This window comes from Helianthus annuus, chromosome 5 (genome assembly GCF_002127325.2).
Source record: "Helianthus annuus cultivar XRQ/B chromosome 5, HanXRQr2.0-SUNRISE, whole genome shotgun sequence".
NCBI lineage: Eukaryota > Viridiplantae > Streptophyta > Magnoliopsida > Asterales > Asteraceae > Helianthus > Helianthus annuus.
Window position 1 is genome coordinate 119,928,673 of NC_035437.2, and position 20,024 is coordinate 119,948,696.

A 20,024-nucleotide genomic window follows, 5' to 3' on the forward strand; every position below is an offset into this window, starting at 1 on the left:
TAGAAACCACAGTATCCTCGCCACCAAATGTTTCACAGGAAAATTTGCAAATTATAATTGGTCGCTTACACTGGACGGTACACGACCCGAGTGCAATCTATTACATATATAACAGTTCACATTGCTAAAACTAAGCCACTTCAATGAGCATAAGTAGACAAAAAGCTAAGCAAAACTGAAGTATGATGTTGTACATTAAATTAAAAACAAAACCATCAATACTTATTACCTGACCGGAAAGTATGGTAGCACCGCCCCCAACCACCACCACCACCACCGCCTTTGCAATGGTACTGTACAGTATCCTCCCCCTACCATTACTGGGAATATTGCTAAGAAATGTTCCATTTTTATCCGCCACCCAGGTCTCTTTTTCCACAGTGAAACAAAACAAACTGACAAAAATACCAGAGTGACCCGCGGGTTTGAGCTCACGATCCGTTTATAGTCATTTCAGCAACAACTGGTGCCCCGCCTTTATCTGCTTCTTTGTCCTCATGTGTAGTAATATCTAGGTGGGTTTTGTCATTGGTGGATCCCACTTTAGTTTCTTGAGTATTGGGGGTGTTTGCGGTTTTCTTGGAAGGTAACACGGCTTGACTTAAAGTTGAGCAGAGTGTCGCAAATACACTTTCTTTTGACTTGGCGGTTTTCCCCGACAATTTTTGTTTTTTAACCAAATCAGGTTCTTGTTTGGAAGAAGAAAGTTTCCGTTTCAATCTCAACTCTAGACCCGCTTCATCATCGTCTTCAGTCTTGTTCCTTGGTGGTGGCTTGTAGTCCTCGTCATCATCCTCGTCATCTTCATAGTCAACAAGTCCACCAGGCCGAGGACTAGAAACCATTGACCAACAGATCTTCAAGTCAGAATCTTACTATTACTCGGTTTTAAAAGTTTATAAAACAAAACTTTTCTCTGTGATAAAACCCATTTTGAGTTGATTACTTATGATTTGGTTGATTCGGGTTATGTTTAATCTAACAATTTCCATAGAGCCAAATGGGTAAAACGAGAAAAAGAAACGTTAAATGGGTCAAACAGTTTGAAGCTGCCCAAAGTGTATTCTTATGCATCAGTCTATTTAAAAAAGATAACTAGTTGAAAAAAAGTTTATGTTATTATTTGACGCGCTAATTATATACAAAACATATAAACAGTAAAAACTCAGTTTTCATGAGATATCCATTAAATTTTTCCACTTTCCTTTTGTGTCGACTTCTATATAGTAATGTGACATTAAAATACTGTCAAATCAATAAGGATATCTAAAATATTTTAACCACATTAAAAACATATACCACTTGACAACTTTATTTTAATAAACTGGAGGCCAAGAGCGGATAACACTAAAAAGGAATAATACTTGAGGATGAGACAGTATCTATTAAAACTCTCACATGAGATTGTAGACAAAATAATAACAAGAGCTGAGTAGGAAAAAGTTACCTTAATGATGAGGTATTTGCAGCTGATCCGTTCGATAAACCGGGTTGTGCACGTACCCTTGTTGTACGAGGCATTGATGCAGATGCAGAATCTTCTTCGTCACTGTTAGGATACCAATACTCAGTTTGTTGTACAAATATTTGGTAGTCAAAAACAAAATATACACTCTCTACACTCCAAATAAATGGAGCTGTTCATTTAGGGAATGAATATTGAGGAATGCTTAAATTGTGTGACTAATGATCAAAACATTGATTAGGCCAAAAGTTTGCATTTTTTTTGGAGTAAGAACTAAGAACCAAGGGTGTAAACGAGCTGATCCGAGCTTAGGGCTTTAAACGAGTCGAGCCAGGGTGAGCTCGAGCTTGAGCTCAAAATTTAACGAGGCAGCTCGGCTCGAGCTCAAGCTCGAAGTTAAACGAGCCGAGCCATGAGCCGAGCCAAGCTCAGCTCGGTTACAAAATGAGCCAGCTCGGCTCAGGTCGTTTCAAATCGAGCTTTTTTTGAGCAAGCTACGAGCCGCGAGCGTTTTGAACAGCCCTAGCCGAGCTCGAGCTCGCCTCGTTTAACTTAACATAGTTCGAGCGCGAGTTCGGCTCTTTCGAGCTCTAAATTTAAAGCTTGAGCTCGCTCAAGAGAAAGTTCAAGCTCGAGCTTGACTCGGGCTCGACACGTTTATTATTTATTGAATATTTTAATTGTATAAAAACATAATTATTTTTGCAAATATTTATAAATACAGCATACTATATATATCATTTACTTATTTCTATAATAATTATATATAATAACATTTACTATGTAATATATATATATATATATATATATATATATATATATATATATATATATATATATATATATAGGGGAGGGTTTAAATGAGAACGCTAAATATTGTGAGAACCGTGAGAACAAATAAAAAAACCATGAGAACTTAGTCAAAAACAATTCAAATTCAAAATCTTTTTCTACACTTATCATTATTATTCGAATACGATGTTAGAAATTCAATTTACACGTTTAAATTTACGTGAATTCGTAAATAAAGAAAATTTACACATGTGTAAGTTTGCCATTTACACATATGTAAATCTGTTATATTTACACATGTGTAAAAAATCTAAAAAGAGTGATTTTGAAAGGAGAAATGAATTATTTGATGTTATAAATTCTTATTTTGATGATGTATCTTAATTACAATGAGGTTTGTATTAAAAAAATTGGTTTTGATTGCTTTTTTCATTCGTTCTCACGGTTCTCGCAATATTTAGCGTTCTCAAGATAACCCTCCCCTATATATATATATATATATATATCATAGTTAAAAGCCATCGCCTCTTGCGCCTAGGCCCATTTTTCAGGCAAGGCGAGGCAGTTACGCTTTAAGTCGAGGAAATTGCGCTTTAACTCTCCAGGTTATGGTTCAGGCGCACAGTCCGGCAAGATTCCTAGATTCCGGAGAGTTTCCGGCTAAATTCCGACAAGATTCTAGCCAAATTTCTACTTTTAATCAAGGAAAATTACTTTTCTACACTAATCCACTAATATTTTGGTACTAATCAGATGATATAAAGTGTTACATAATTAACTTTGTTTATTTTATTTGAAGAATAGTATTCTTTTTCTAATACATAATATATTTTTAAAATTTTTTCATTATGCATTTTCTTTTTCTCAGGCCCTCGTTTTTTCTTTTTTTTTTTTTTGCGCTTTGCGCCTAGGCCCCAGGCGAGGCCTATGCGCCTTGAGTGCACCTGATATATATATATATCGTTTTATATTAAACACAAAAATAATTATATTTACATAACTACTAGGCCCATTTAGCTCAAGCTTGGGAATTGGGATCGTTTAATAAATGAGCTTCAGTTTAGGCTCAAGCTCGGGCTCGAGCTCGTTTAAGCTCGGTTTATTCGAGCTTGAAGTGATAGATCTCGAGTGGCTCAGCTCATTTACACCTCTAAAGACAACAATACCTGTCTTCATTGAAATAATCCTCTTCTTCCTTGTCGAGAGCTCGTTCATCTACACGTCTCCTCACGTTCAATGCATATGGGCCAGTTTGGCTGGTTGCCTGCTCCATGGCCTGTTAGACCCAACTGTTATACACCAAAACTTATAATCTATATGTACGATTCACATTTCAGATAAAAGTTTACCTGCTCATATTTAACTTTAAGCAACTTTAGGGAGGGTAAGCTGTCAAATTTTACCAGCTGTTCCCAAAATGTTTCAACTAAATACTTGACTAGTATCTTCAGATTCTCCTGTATAAAGTTGCCACCTCATCAAAAAATGATACCAGCTGTGTGTGTGTATTACACGACATCAACAAAATAAGCATGTACCTTACGAATATACTCAAAAAGCTCCAAAACAGCAGAGTTCAATAAATTATAGCGACTTCCATTACCAACAAATACATCTACAATCGGTTTAAAAAGGTTGTTCTTTGCAATATGATTCATCAGCTGCTCATCCTGCAAAAAAAAAAAGCAGAGAGGATTTCCTTAGTCAGATGCCTGATTAAGGTTAAATTAACATATCGAACTAAAAGTCAACACATATCATCATTATCATTAATTTGAAGTGCCCAATCAATCGAAATGCAGGTGGACATTATAACAGTTGAAATGATGCCAATGAATGCTCATGTATAATTACTTACTTTAAGTGAAATTAGAGTTCGAATGAAACGAATAGCTGCAACCACAAGATACTTTTCCCTTCTACAAGTCAGACTTAAAACTTTATCTATCATACCAGTAAGCAAAAATATGGACCTGCAAACAAGAAAAGAAATGAATTACCCGGTCTCGTTATTTTGAGCCAATTTGTAATGAAACAGAAGGGTTAAGGAGTTACTTTATTTTATAAGGATGTTGGAGAACGCAAAAGCATAAGAGGTCATATATGTTGAGAAGTATTTCAGGCTTTGCACTTTTTTTATTTCCAAAATTCCTGTTGGAGCATGATGATGTTATTATGACATCAAGCAGTTCATCCAAGTGCCTCTCATAGAATATATCGACAATAGCGTCTCTCTGAAACAAAATTAGGACAAATCAGAAAGAGGGTTTGATGCAAACCATTATAGATGAGAGTAATAAAATTCTAATGGATGCAAACCATTTTAGATCAGAAACATAAAATTCTAATGGAATGTAACTGCCACTAACATTCTTTAATAAACTAAAATAGTAAAACATAAATATAGTATATGCATTCCAACAAATTTATTCATCATTGTTTTCAGATTTCAGCCTTAAACGCCTGAAAAAAATAAACATCCATGAAGAACATACTGAGAAGGAATTGGACATCACTGAGTTCAATTTACAAGATCTCATCTTAGATAAGCATGTAGCTAAATTTTCTGCCTATAAGCACCGATATCTTACTAAAAGCCCATGTTATTGTGTAGGTAACATGCGGTATTACAATCGGAAGTTCTCAAATATCATGGTATTAGCTGACAGTATTTGTGTAGAAGAACTATCAATTCATTTTGTCATTAGTCTTTCAGGGTATTTAAATATGTGTTTTTGTATAATTCCAGGTATAAGTGATGCGCCATAGAGTCGTGCCAACTTCCCGACTTATATTTGTGTTCAACGTTCCAAATTCTTTATAAGAAGTTAGTTTTGTGTCGATTCCTGAGGTAGATTAGTAGAAAGTTAACTTCTTTTCTAATTACAATATAGCGTTATTAGTTTCTTTCTTTTCCAGTAACCTATATCGACAGATATGAATGTCCTTAAACTTAATCCAACATAGTAATCTATCAGCTCCCTTACTGCCTGCTTAAACTCTCGGATAGGTGATCCCAACTTAATTCACACAATTGTTCCTTCCACTATTTAACAAAGATCCAAACTCTTTTTACTGAGAGATGTGTCACTGCAATTCACCTCTGCAGCTCTGCCTGCAAAAGTTACTTGGTTGTTTCTAATGAAAGAAAAATTGAAGTCGGACAAATCTTCTAATGAATGCATAGGATGGTTCAAGTTCAATTCTCAACCAGAATTTGTATAATTGTGTGCTACAAACTGATAATGTCAAAAAATACTAAGTCTGAGCTTAGAAATTCCCTTAACCGGCAAGGTTTTGTTCATATTACCTGGTGTGTGGATACTCTACAGCAAATATGAAAAGCGGAAAGGAAAAGAAAAAAAAAAAAGACATCTCATAGGGGTAACGGAACCTATAGCTTCAGCCAATAATGTTCCATCTGCTGTCATCCCAGCTCAAACCATAACTCCGACACCTAAACTTGACTCTCTGAACGATGATACCATCTGTACTAGACGATCTAAAAAAAACTTTCAAATAAGATGAACCCAATTTCACAACTAACAAACTGCCATGAATAACCTTCAAGAACTCGAGACCAGCCATCAATAGTCACTACATGTTCTTCTTCAACAAATTTAGACAAAGGAAAACCAATTAAAACAGGGTACTGCACATTTGTCAGGCGTCAATAAGGAACATAGTTGTTGATTGAAGAGTTAGAAGCCAACATGGACATCTCTCCAGGTCTTGAAACACGTGAACATCAGGATACGTGTCCAAGTTTTAGAAATCTCTAAATGAACTAAAACAAAGAAAAAAAAAGATATGGGTGTATTCTAGAGCAGATATGCGTGTTCTTGGAACAGTGCTCCTAAAAAAATATCACGATCAGAATGTATATGAATTATGAGGATATCATAACTGGGGACCATTAAGGAAAGATAAAGAGGTTATAATCTCTTGTGAATAAGTTTGATACCAAGGACCACGGTACCTAATACAGAAGTAGCAAGGTCAAGGAAGAAAGTTTAGTATTTCAAAGAATTTATATCGTGTAGCTACGGAAAGTGACAATGGGGTACTGCACATCAGTCAGGTGCCATGTAATTTGCGAGAAATTCTATGCAGTTAATATCCCTATATATCGGCTATCAGTCGCCTGGTGAGATATCGGTGCAAAATATCGGGCGGAATATCGTACCCATGATATATCACTGATTTTCCCGATATCAGTACCTTTCTTCTTAGTTCTACCATTCGTCTTTCTTCTTATTGCCCTATTAGTGTGATAAGTCTTAATTAGTTCCTACTTGCTACAATTGTTAGTGTTTTGCAAGTTGCAAAAGATTAATATGTTAATGATAGGAGAGTATACTGAAATGTTAGTGTTAAATTGCTATATATATAAATTTAGCATGATATTAAAACTACCGATATCCCACCGCGAGAACTGGTATCTCAAATATTGGTCCTTGGCCGATATCCGATATTTTACCGCATTAAATGCTTAGCGAGAAAATACAGCCAAGTAGAAAGTTTAAAAAGTTAAAGATATGGCAGTGAGCAAATCAATCAAATCTATGATAAAAATGTGGCAATCAAACTCGCCAAGAACCAACATTGCAACCTACGTTCAAATCCAGGTTGCCAATGCTCTTCTCATCAGTATCATATAAACAAGAAGTTATGACCCTAAATAACTAGAAGTTGTAATCGCAATATCGCATTGATGTTTTGCCAAACCTAACGTGATTAATTTAATAAAAACAACCCCACTCCTTCAGTTATGTGTATATCATGATTAACTTAATAAAAACAACCCCACTCCTTCAGTTACGTGAAAAGAAAAAATGTTCTCCTTCTAGTCAACAAATATGTATAGTTGCCAGTTTGAACAGAACAGCAATGAATTTCTATTGGAGGCCTTAGTTGTCGATCAGGATAGCTCATGTGTACATTTTGAAATCTGCCTTACAAACCAACATGATGTAGCTCCTTAAAACTTATGAAAACCAACATCGAAAAAAAATAGATTTTGACAAATTTGACTTCTTATTGTATTTTTAGCTTGAGTCAGTGTGTTAGATAAATTTGACTTCTTATTGTATTTTTACCTGTCCTGCAGGAGAATAGGTATCCAAAAGACTTCGAAGGATCTCAAGGAACTGACAATGCATGTCATCTCCAAAATCTTTAAGCATACCTTTTACCTGTAACACAACAATTTGCAGGCTCATAAAAGAAGTTAAATTATACTACATCAATAGTCAGAGCCATTGAAACAACAAATCATAAGAAACACAACTATTTCACATACCAAAAGCCCAATCAATGAAGCACCTTCCTGTCTACTAACATACGAACGCAACAAGGTTGGATCCTGGCTCACAAAAAGCATGAGAATGTCTGTCCTGCATCCATAAGGCTTTCCTACAATTAGTACTCATTTACAAGCCAATTAAAACGAACGCATTAAGCAAAGAGATACAAACTGTTTACCCAGTCAGAATAAGTTTCTTATCTTCACTCCGCAAAATGTCAGCAATGACATCAAATACGCCTTCAGTCACGAGATCCCTGAAATGGAAAGTCAAAACAGGCAGATCTTTGTGAGAGAATTAGAACGCATACATGAAGTTGAAGTTGTAACAGTTTTAGGAAATATACCTAAAAAGTCGGAGTTGCTGGACCATCTGCAAGCTCTTGCTTAGATTACAAAATTCTTGCAAGAAATATACCTGTTTCATAAATATACTTAGATAGTATGTCAAAAGAAACTACTTTTAGGTTATTGGTCTTCTTTTGAAGAATCAGGAATGTACTAAATTGTCTACTACTGGATACAAATTGTCGAAGTGATCAAAGATTAAGAAAAGAGGCAAGTAAATATTTTACCAAATTGTATGTTCACCAAACATATAGCCCAAGTAACATCATACAGCAATGAGAGGTCGAAAATCAAAATGGATATCTTTTTCTATATGTCAAAATAGGTCAGCCTGGGTTGGGTCAACCTAAAGGGCTTTTTTGTCCTAATATCTACAAATAGTCAAGTGTGTTGGATGATTCGCTTATGACAATACTACATTAATTTAGTTACAATTTAACCTTTTTCATAAAACAAATTAGAGATTTTATCTTGGTTTAACAAAAAGCGTGTGGCGCGAGCTTCACGTCCGTGAGGCGATTGGTGTCAAAAAACTAATGATAAATTATTTATAGATAATAATTTAACTTGTTAGTTGTTAGACACTAAAGAATATAATACTAAAATAATTAAATACAAAAAAATGTACAACCAAAGAAGCGTTACGTACAGCCAAAAAAAGCCTAGGTCTAAGTACTACCTAAGTACAAGTAGTCTGTGCATCAGGCGCGACTGAGGCATTATTCTTAAAACCAAGAGCTTTATGCATTAAAACTACACTTCAAGCAAAATTCAACGTGTTCCCTTTTTAGCTATATTTTACTTAATTGACCCGTCAAAGAAAAATACTTAACCCAAATCAACCCATTCACAAGTAAACGGGTCATAATCACATATGATAGCCATCAAATATGCAGTGTCAAGAAGCCATGTTTACCAAATTTATTTTGGAATCAGTCCCCAATGAAGGTGATTTTAACCTTGCAAACAACTCCTTGATAAAAGTGTTATCATCTTTTAACATGGTTACAACCTGCCAAAAAAAACAGATTAAAAAATATCAAGAGCTGTTATTGCATCTCTGAAATGAAATAACCTCACCATTCCATAATTTGAGTGGATTATGGAATTCAAGCTTGCAACAGTGGCCTCATCCAATACTCTAGCTAAAACAACATCCTACAAGAAATAACATACATTAAAAATTGTATTAAGGATTAAATGAAATGAAATAATCTATGTTGTAACATTCAAGAATTTACCTTAAGGTAACTGATTCTGTATGTTTGATGTATCTTCGACAAAGCTAAGGGGTCCTTAATTGGTATGGCCTACATGAACGATTGTAACGTAAATACTAATATACTGTTTAACTGAAAGATGTTCTGTTTTCCATCAGTAGAAGTAACTACCTCCTTAAATACCACATGTTCTTTAAGGAAATTGCGATGATGAACGTGAGGTACATCAGGGTCATCTGCACAAGAATACAAAGCAGCAGCAGATATAAAGTAGCACTTTAAGCATGATATCGTTAACATTTCACTACTTAATGGTAAAATGAGCAGTCACGCTTAGCCCTCAGAAAAAGAAAAGCATGGTATAACTAGAACCATAATGCCAAGCAAACAAAAGAACAAATTAAAGACCGATACAACTTACATTCAAGACATCCGACAATATCCATGATTAGTTCATCAGAAAAAATTTTCTCGAAGATTGGCGGACTGTTGAGTAGTACTACAAAAGGAATTATAAAGTTAGCATTCTGCCAAAAAAATGTCAGACTTGATCCTCAATAGTAATGATAAAGAATGAGTCTCGGTATTAACTGATCCCTCTGACAATTTTGTATATTATGTGAAGGCCATCATAATTCTCCAAATCTTCACACACACCGAACAAATCCATCAACTTCCGGAAAAACTTTTGCTGCATAAATTATAGATCTGTGAAATTGCTTTTCCATACATTTATGATAAAAATTTACAAAGTATGAACACTAAAATTAAAAAAAAACGAGGCTGAAAAATTAACATGTAAAAGATTAAATGACAATCTTGTTTCAAACTTCGCTGCTCTTTCCTTGAATTAAAAAAAACGTGTTTTATTAAATGAATCAAGATCCATGTATGTAAATGGTAAATCTTAAATTGTGATACATAGCTAAGTAATACCTTCTTGTACTGTTGTACAAAAGGGCACAAGCGTTCTCTAAAAGCTTATTTTAAATTAACCAACAATTAACATGTTTCTTAGTCTATGATAGTCCCAATGCATCTCATTACTCATAATATAATTGGGAATTACATAAGCATCAAATGGGCTGCAAAATCCAAGTAAACTAAAAGTGACGATTTTGACAGATTAACCTATGAACAGGTCGACTCAGGTAAAGTTTTATATCTAATGAGTCAAACAAGTAAGAAAATTCGCTAAATAGAAAACAGTCAAAAGGACAGATTAACCTATGAACATGTCGACTCAGGTGAGTTTTACATCTAATGGGTCAAACGAGTAAGAAAATTCGCTAAATAGGAAACATTCAAAAGGATTAAAAGCCGCCCAAACAGTATTTTAATACATACAATCTCCTAACTTATTTTGTTAAGAAGAAAATGAATTATTATTATTGATATGATCCAAGTTTTGACTCATATATGACAAACTAGTTATTTATTAAAAAAATCCTTAAGACAAAAACAAGTTCCAGGTCAACCCAAGTACCCAACCAGGGGCGTCAAAACCCATGCCACTAAATCATAGGTTGCGACCCAAATCTCCACTACCTAACTGTCCAATTTTGCACCTCAAGTTAACTAACAGACATGCACCTCTCTAAATATACCGAGTAAACAGAGACTGGGAATAGCATACATCATGCAGTATGAGTTCCGTCACGCATAACTGATCCGTAATGCTACTGTCAACAACAACCTACATGATATATAAGAAAACAAGGGTTAACAAACAGTGGATACATATTAAATAAGTAAGCATATCAAAACGCTCATGAGTGAAGAAAGAATTTTGCTTCCAGAAACAGTATCCCAACATTTATCATGTAGTTCAAAAACACAATACCAGAAAAAAAAGGAAAAAAAACCTAGCTTTATAGACCAAACCTTGAGTATTGAAGGAAGCGACGACAGCTCTACCACAGGCAGCTCCCTCAACTCACTGTTGGCACCATGGTATGACTCATCTGAAAAAGTAATATAATGAAATATCAACTTATGCGACATACCAATAGAAAAAAGTATCCTACTCAAATACAAATCAATATACAAAGCCTGAGAACCTGATTCCATCAATGATATTTTATCAGGTACTAACCGATCATACATTAAAAACAGTTGACGCTTTGTATCTTCAAACAGTTCATACACAAAGAAAAGTAGCATTAGGATGTTTATAGGTTAATTACTGATGACACACAAATCTAAATGCATACAATGACACACAGAAACATATTTCGAATTTTCAGGTTTAATGGTCAAATTAGTCAAAGGAAAGTTAGACTACCAAGACACTACAACGGTATGCTAGGAGCTAGGTCACCACAAATTCACCCATCTTTCACTAGGCACTAACCCAAATAAATAAAAAAGCAGTTAAAGTCCTCTCACAAAACATGTATAAGCCAATATATGCATCACAATTTTTAAGTTAAACCACACTCAGGGTACGTTGATGCATTAAGTGTATTATAAAAATAGTGTTCTGATCTTTTAGTAACTACTTAGGAGCTTGATAATCGGACACATTGTAGGCCACTCTCAACCCATTTGACACGCTTCCTTTAGATCCAACTTATTTTTCGGTTCACACGTTATTAATAACACATCTATCACCCAGTTCATATGAATGGTTTAAAATTGCCTACTCTATTGGACACAAGGCAACAAATCATTTACTAAATGAAGAAATCATGTTTCAACATTCTGAAATTGAACAAGGTGTGCCATAACAGAGATTCAAAAAGTGGGTCCCAACAAATTTGCAAACAAAAATGACAGTTCCAATATGATTTATTATGTGCGGATTCAAAGCCTCAAAAGGTTAATTGACATTAACAATAAAGCATTGCAACAAACTAATAGATATTAAGCATCATAATGGCAATAAGAAATGCAGAAAATTGAAGGAATAAATTAAACTTTTCTCTGAAAATTAAACGCAGAACGACCAGCTACACTTCAAAGACAAACAACAAAAATACAAAAATTTAGAAAAAAATAATAAAAAAACTCTGCCTGGACTTGACGTATATAAATGACAAGCACTTACTGCTGATCGTATTAAAATGCAAATTCCGCTGCACATTGCAAATATGATCCCTGGAAAAGTATCATTTAAATTGATGCAAATAACAGAGTCAAATAGCATTACATAGATAGATACCCCGTCGATAAGAAGACTTATTTACTGTTTACCATATGTATGAGCACCCTGTAGTCTCTTGAAAGCTAAGAGCTAGTTCACTTGAATACTCTGGATCCCTCCATGAGATTATTGTATCTGGAATAGCAAAAGAAAAAACAATCACAACTTTGACCTAACAAGCACAAGCACTTCATCAAGACAAGAGTGTGTTCACAAAGGTACAAATACCTTCTTGTTTTCTGTATATATCTTCTGAGCTAATGCGATGCACAAGCAATGTTTCATTGTCTTCTTCATCAATGACAAACAAGCCCAAATCTTCAGATCTCTGATGTAAACATTAGTTTAAGTGTAACTTTTAGAAACTTATTTAGGGCAGAAAGTTAAATTGACTTTTACAAGTTTTCAGTACCGAATTATCGCGAACCTCTATATAGTCAATGGTGACATGCCCAGTCCCTTGATCATCCCATTTTCCGTCATCATTGAGTCGGTACACCTTGACACGCTAAACAAAAAAAGGTTACAGAAGGAACACTTTCCGGTGATTAAGAAAGTCAAAGACGTTGGAAACAACAATAAAGACAAAAATTACTCTATAGAAACCAGTTGGAGTAAACAAAAAGAAGCACACCATAAACCGATGACAAATTAACAAGAGAACCAAGCTCATAAGCATCAAAAACTTTCACATCATGTAGGCTTGCATTATTTATAATTAAAAAATAGGTAGCAATAATAGGGACTAGGAGAAATCAAGTATTATTTATGCCTATTTGATAATTTGACTATTGATCTAAGGTTAAGTTACGCATCATTGCAGAGAGCCTACATCTCGTATGAGGTGCGTTTAAAGAGCCAGCTGCCTCTTGATAGAAGGACAATTTTGTATTTCTTTCCTTCTATAAACAAAAAAAGGTTGGATTTTATCATAATGATATCAGGGCACACATTCTAAAATCAACGGCGGCAAAGAAAGACACGAAGAACATAAAAGGCTTAGATCTGGGATAGATGAGAGGTTTAATACTTTGATTAGACTGAAAACTCATTGTAAAAAAACAAGAGAAGATACTGTATGTAAATATGATCACACTAGAGAAGCTAGACTTCTTGTAGGAGAGCTGCACTTTTTGTTGATCCATCAAATGAGATGGAACACAGCCCCATGTTGGGGAGTCTTCAGACATGGCAAAGGGCGACAAAAACAAAGAAATTCAGGTCCAAAATCGGCATTGATTATTTGAACAACATTGAGAGCATTGAGAGGTAATGTTAAGACTGCCAAATTTAAATGTTAATTAGTAAAATAAGCAACAATGACAAATAAAGAATAACAATAGTTTCATAAATTATATATAGGAGACAACACTATTCCCCTAATATATCAATTCTATAAAGGGGTGTGACCATGCTCACCAATGACTTCGTACAACCATACGAATTTAGCTCGCAAATTATACATATATGCATGTGTGTGTGTGTGTATGTGTGTGTGTGTATGTATATATATATATATATATATAAATCTATTAATACTAACAAATAAAAAAACTAGGGAAGCTTGTCAATCTCTGGTAGCTCTCACCTTTGTTTTCCCGCCTAAACCCATGGGTCTTTTTTAGCACGCGGATCTTACTTTCCTAAACTATGAAACATATCCTGACTAACTATTGAAATTAATTAATTTAAAAATTATAATCTTGCCATTTATGTTGTCAATTAGAACAAAGTAAGGATTACATGCTATATATATATATATAGATATGTGTGTGTGTGTATAGATTTTGAACACTATACTTATTCCACAAACCGTAATCAAGCTCAAATTAAGGATTACATGATATATATATATATATATATATATATAATATATAATATATATATATAGATTTTGAACACTATAATTGTTCCACAAACCATAATCAAGCAGACATCCTTTCTCGTTCATAGTTTTTAGTATATAACAAGAACGAGGTTGCTCATATATGTTTATCTATGAATGGCGATCACAAGCTTCCCACCGACACGGTCTACAGAAAAGGGTTTAATACTCTCTTTATTCCACCATAATCATAAATAGAACAGCCCCGTGTGATACACGGGTCTATAACCTAGCGTGTGTGCGCGCGTGTGTATGTATATCTTAGATTACATTTTCTACTTTATTATCCTTAAAACACTAAAAAGTAGAATAATAAAATACCTAAAAATTAATTCCAAAAATTTTATAATTTATATCATATCTTGGTTTCAAAAAAGATGAGGTGCTCTATGACGTTTAGCTTCACATACACGAGAAAAGAGCTTCACATACATGATGCGCTTAATTCTAGATTTTTTTGTATCTATAACATGTTAACAGCCTCGGAGATGATGTAGGCGTTGGCGATCATTTACCCTTAAGTGGGTTTACCAATCGCCTTGGGGCTTGATCGCCTCGTGCATTGCCCTAAGCGTGACTTTAAAACCAGGATCTATTTACAACCAAACCTTGGTTTAAAATAGAGTGAGACGGGACAGGTCCTCAGAGTCGAGGTGTGAGGTGAAGGCGCACGCATCGCGTACGTGGAACACAGATATTTATATAATAATTTTAAATCAACTCTAGATAATATCTACAAAGAGCTACACCATTGGTAAAGAAACTTCAACAAAGAGCTACACCATTGGTAAAGAGAAAAAAGAGATTCAATCTTGATATATGCATATAAAAGAACTATCTCCATCTATACATGATAAGGACCAATTAATGAACAAAAATACTCCACTAGATTAACCAAACAACCATCTACATTGTTATAGCTTAGGCCTAAGGCCATATGGTCCACACGCCCTGGAAAACCAACCAAAACAGATACAAAAAGCTCTACATCATACATTAGTGATTAAAGACTTCCCATACAAGATCTACCTAAAATTTAAGTCATGTTAGTACTTATATATGTGCAATCATCAACCTTTGCAGTAAGAAAAAGTTAAGATAGGAATCAACAAATATAGAGCAAAGAAAAAATAAGGATGTTGTGAGAGTTTCCAGTTAGATGTTTAATAAAATGAAGAATGTGAACATCATCAATGAAGATTTAAAGAACAGATGCGTGTGAAGAAAAAAAAAAAAAAAAAAAAAAAAAAAAAAACTGGAAAATTATAGTCGCATATTCATAAGTTAAATACCGTGTTTTCTATAATTAGAGATGTTGATCACTTGATCATACAGATCACTTCTTCCAACCACTAATAACCTCCAAATCTACAACAGGCACCAAATAGCCAACTACCCAAATCTAACAAAGCAAATAACGCACTGTACATAAACCCAAAAACCCTTGTAATTACTTCAGCAAAGAGCATTGCAACTTGCAAGCAAACCCCTTATAAATAACTATAGCCAAACACCAATTCACATTAATATAAACACAAAAATGTAAATGCAATTCCAAGCACTAACAGAATTCTATTAAAATATTAACTAGCTTGAAATACTTTTCCTGGTACCAAGTCACGTTGACACACAAAGCCCATACCAAGCCTTATCAGTTACAACATATGGTTTAAATACATAAAGAGAACTTGAACAGCCTGAATGCATACAAGAAGCTAAAGTGAAGCAGCTGTACACCAGTTGACAAGACTACCTCCTACAATTAATTCTGCAATATCATTAATTCATAATGCAACAGTTCCATATAAAGAGATAACCCACAAGCAGAAATTTTGGCTTCTCTTTGTGCAAAGCCACAACTATTCTAATTCCTGAATGTTCTCATTGCAAATGCAGAAGTTTGAGTACACTATTTGTAAACCTCAAACTTTTTCCATAATCTAACAATCATACTTGAACAGGTCAAACACAAAAGAGAGAGACACAAAGTTTTTTTTTTTTTTTTGAAATTATACTACCTCCACCAATGTCTAGTGAAAATCGAAATTTGCAGTTGCACTCTCTTTTTTAATATGTTACTATCTCCACAAAGTACAGTTGACAATAACCTAGTTGCTTGAGCTACCTGACCCTCCAAAACTCTTCCATTTCGCATTATAAAAGCAAGCAGTATATCCTAAAAGCAAGAACACTCAGCTCCATGCAAAATACGAACCTACCATTAACTATAAATCCTCACAAGAATGATTACAGAACAACCTACTGTTCACTAATAAATCACCTAAAAGTAACCCTAACATCGAAAAAACTATAAATTCTATCCTGGGGCAAATAAAAATTCAACACTCCATCACTTTCCACACAGAAATTAGTCAAATTCATCAGCACAGGAGCAATTCGCACATCAAAAACTACTTCACAGTTCACATACACGATATAACCCAACGAAAACACTAGCTTCAAAATCAACATCCGAAAAACTTGCAATACTTCGAAATATAGATACATACATACATATATCGAGCGAAATCAACAAAATTACGTTGAAAGGAATTAGGAGAACGAACAATTAAGCTCACCTGCATCGAATTACTGTTAGAAGTAGTGGTCTTCTCCGGCGCACCCATCGGAACTACCTGATATCGTCGAAAATCGCAACTAACAGAGCTTGAAGATAATTGTTGCAGGATAGGTCAAAATTAGGGTTTGTGATTTTGTTGAAAAAATTCAACAAATGGAGAGGAAGAAAGAACAGAAGAATGGAGTAGAATCAAACAGAGGTTATGAGAAACGATTACGCAGATGATGCCCTAACCGCCATTGACGTCGCAGTGAGCTCTCTCTTTCTCTCTCCTCTCTCTCTTTCTCTCTCTCCTCTCAAGCCTCTTTTTTGTTTTTGTTTTCTCCTTTTTATTTTGGCTTCTGTAGGAAGGAAGAAGAGGAAGTGTCTTGCTCAACCCCGAGTCCCCGACTTTCTTTTACTTAAGACGGTTAATCTCGGAATTTTACTATATTGTTAGTTAAACGAGTCCTGGATTTTTCTTTTACGTGAGCAATTTGAGCTCGGCTTGTTACAAGTTTGAATCATGTTGAGTTTAAATAACCTTAAGCCAAGCCCAAACTTTTATTAAGGCTCATTTAGGTGTTGTTTGTTTTTTAAGTGGTAAAATGTCTAGAGTCTGCGGACTACATTTGTATAAGAAGAGGTGGACCAAACCTCTAGAGTCTGCAAAAAGAAGGTTGTTTGTTTTTAACGTATGTAGACTTCTAACAATGAAATTGTTACCAATCCAGCCTTTGTAACATGGAAATCCGTTGACCAAAAAGTCATCCTTCTCATAAACTCCACCCTTGCCGAAGAGGCTATGTCCGAAACCATTGGCCATTCCACCTCCTTGTCCGTTTGGAACGCATTAGCCAACGCGTACAGTCATTGCTCCATTGGGCGCATACACAATTTAAAGGACACTCATCGAAATCTTCAAATGGGAACCGGTTCTGTCACAGACTACGGTCGGAAATTCAAAGCCCTTTTCCGATCAACTTGCTTCCATTGGTCATCCCATCAATGATGCGGATAAGCGCCATTGGTTTCTTTGCGGTTTAGGTGCCTCCTTTGAAAGTTTTTCCACATCCCAACGAACCATACATCCTGCACCTTCTTTTCGAGATCTCCTCGCCAATGCCAAAAACCAAGAACTTGTTGTTCAAAAACTTCGAGGACCCACAACCACTGAAGCCACCTTCTATTCCAATTCCCCATAACCCAATCGGCTCTCTTCTTCCTGGGGAAAAGGACGCTCACAAACCTCAAAAGGTCGCGGTAACACCTACACTAAACGTCTTCCTCATTGTCAACTTTGTCGCAAAGAAGGTCACTATGCTAGTGCTTGTCCTACTCTATCTTCTTATACGCAAAAAGCCCTCACTCTAGAAGCAAATCTAGCCAACGCATTCAATGCTCAATGCAGTCTTACATCCGAAACTCCGGTTTGGACGGCTGACTCAGGTGCAACAACCCATATGCTTACTAATGTCCATGGTTTACACATTTCTAAACCTCACACGGGTAACATGGTAGTTACTTTTGGTAATGGTCAAACATTACCAGTTACTCACATTGGGGACACGACTTTAAACAATTTATTATCCTTACAAAATGTTATTGTTGTTCCTAATCTCACAAAGAATCTACTATCAATTAGTAGACTCACAAATGATTCTCACGTTGATGTTTTATTATCTAACGATTATTTTCATATTCAAGACCGGAAAACGAGGGAAGTTCTTGCTAGAGGCACTTGCGAGAATGGTTTCTATGTCCTCACACAAAGTCACAAGTCTCCTGTTGTCGCGCTTTCTGCTTCTCACCTTCGTGCTTCGTTCAATAAATGGCATAGTCGCCTTGGACATGTTTCCTTTGATACCATCACCAATTTAAATAAACTTTGTCATGTTTTTGTCACATCTTTATTACCTAAACCAGGTTTATGTAATTCTTGTGAGTTATCTAAAGCTAAACATCTTCCTTTTGTTGAAAATAACAAACCGCTCAACAAGTCTTAGATTTAATTCATCGTGATCTTTGGGGACCCGCACCAATTGCCTCTACCGATGGCTATTTATATTATGTAATATTTGTAGACGACTACTCTCGGTTTACATGGTTTTATCCTCTAAAGGCTTAATCTGAATTACAACATTCTCACCATTTCTCTAAACTTTGTCCAAAATCAATTCTCTAAAAGTGTCAAAGTTTTCCAAAGTGATGGTGGAACTGAGTTTACAAATAATCAAGTTCAAACTTGTTTTCAAGAGCATGGCATACATCATCGTTTACCTTGCCCTTATACACCGGAACAAGATGGTCGGGCCGAACGTAAACACCGACATATCACTGAAACCGGATTAGCAATGATGTTTAATGCTCATGCTCCACCAAAGTTGTGGTTTGATGCTTTCACTTCTGCCACTTATATCATAAACCGTCTTCCAACAAAACTTCTTAAAAACAAATCCCCTTTTGAACTTCTTTTTAACCAACCTCCATCTTACTCCAATCTTCGCATTTTTTGGTGTCTAGTATACCCGTATCTTCGTGACTATACTAAAAACAAATTACTACCACGAAGTGCTCCTTGAATTTTTATTGGATATAGTCTGCGATATAAAGGAATTCGGTGTCTAGATCCTACAACGGGTCGAATTTACACTACTCGGCATGCCAAATTTGACGAAGGTGTGTTCCCATCTCACACTCCTTCCAAAGCTTCCGACACTTCCAACCTATCTTTCACCAATTTTGAAGACTTTTTACCCACCCTAACACCTTAAAAGCCCTCAACCACACCTACCTCTTCCACCACCATAAATGACTCTCTGTGTACCCACTGCCCATATTCCCAGCCCAACTTCAACCCGTCACCAACGCCCAGCCGAAACCCGTCTCTACCAAACAGTCCATCACATACCAGCCCATTACCCGATTCATCCAACTCTTTTCCCTCATCTCCAATCCTACCTCCATATTTAGCCCAACCTCTCACCCCCCATCCGAAAACTCAAATCCTACCTCAACCAATCTCGGACTTGGCCCAGCAGCCTGACTCATCTTAACCGTCAGAAACTGATTCGGCCCAACAACATATTTCGAGTGACTCAGCCCAACAATCCGAAACTGCCCAAACCCAAATTCCCACCACAAACAATCATTCCATGACCACTCGGTCAAAAAACGGAATTTTTAAAACCAAACATTTTGCAAATTTATCTCAATTCTCCACCCATCCCTTTCATCATCACATGTACCCAAAGGAATAAAAACCGCAATGAAGGATTCCAAATGGGTTAGTGCCATGAATGAT

The 20,024-nt window shown here is 35.6% G+C and overlaps 1 protein-coding gene across 5 annotated transcripts; it reads right to left on the reverse strand.

The window, feature by feature from the left end:
- Positions 1-17,110, reverse strand: LOC110940957 (serine/threonine-protein phosphatase 4 regulatory subunit 3). 5 transcript variants are annotated; one of them, XR_004892811.1, is made up of 24 exons: positions 16,740-17,088; positions 12,703-12,783; positions 12,504-12,603; positions 12,326-12,410; positions 12,180-12,229; positions 11,015-11,094; positions 10,767-10,826; positions 9,722-9,821; positions 9,552-9,629; positions 9,302-9,366; positions 9,152-9,220; positions 8,991-9,068; positions 8,827-8,922; positions 7,910-7,980; positions 7,742-7,819; positions 7,560-7,648; positions 7,357-7,452; positions 4,313-4,491; positions 4,116-4,230; positions 3,796-3,927; positions 3,607-3,714; positions 3,424-3,533; positions 1,448-1,549; positions 1-834 (listed from the first exon to the last, which is right to left on the reverse strand). XR_004892811.1 is itself a non-coding variant. In XM_022182524.2 (24 exons), the coding sequence occupies exons 1-24, from the start codon at positions 16,785-16,787 to the stop codon at positions 432-434; spliced, it is 2,478 nt and encodes an 825-aa protein (XP_022038216.1). In that variant the 5' UTR covers positions 16,788-17,110; the 3' UTR covers positions 1-431. The 5 variants fall into 5 exon arrangements, 4 of the variants coding, with proteins under 4 accessions (XP_022038216.1, XP_022038217.1, XP_022038215.1 ...); XM_022182524.2 differs by having other exon boundaries at positions 7,560-7,653; positions 16,740-17,110; XM_022182525.2 differs by having other exon boundaries at positions 7,560-7,653; positions 12,703-12,774; positions 16,740-17,083.
- Positions 17,111-20,024: the final 2,914 nt, after the last annotated feature.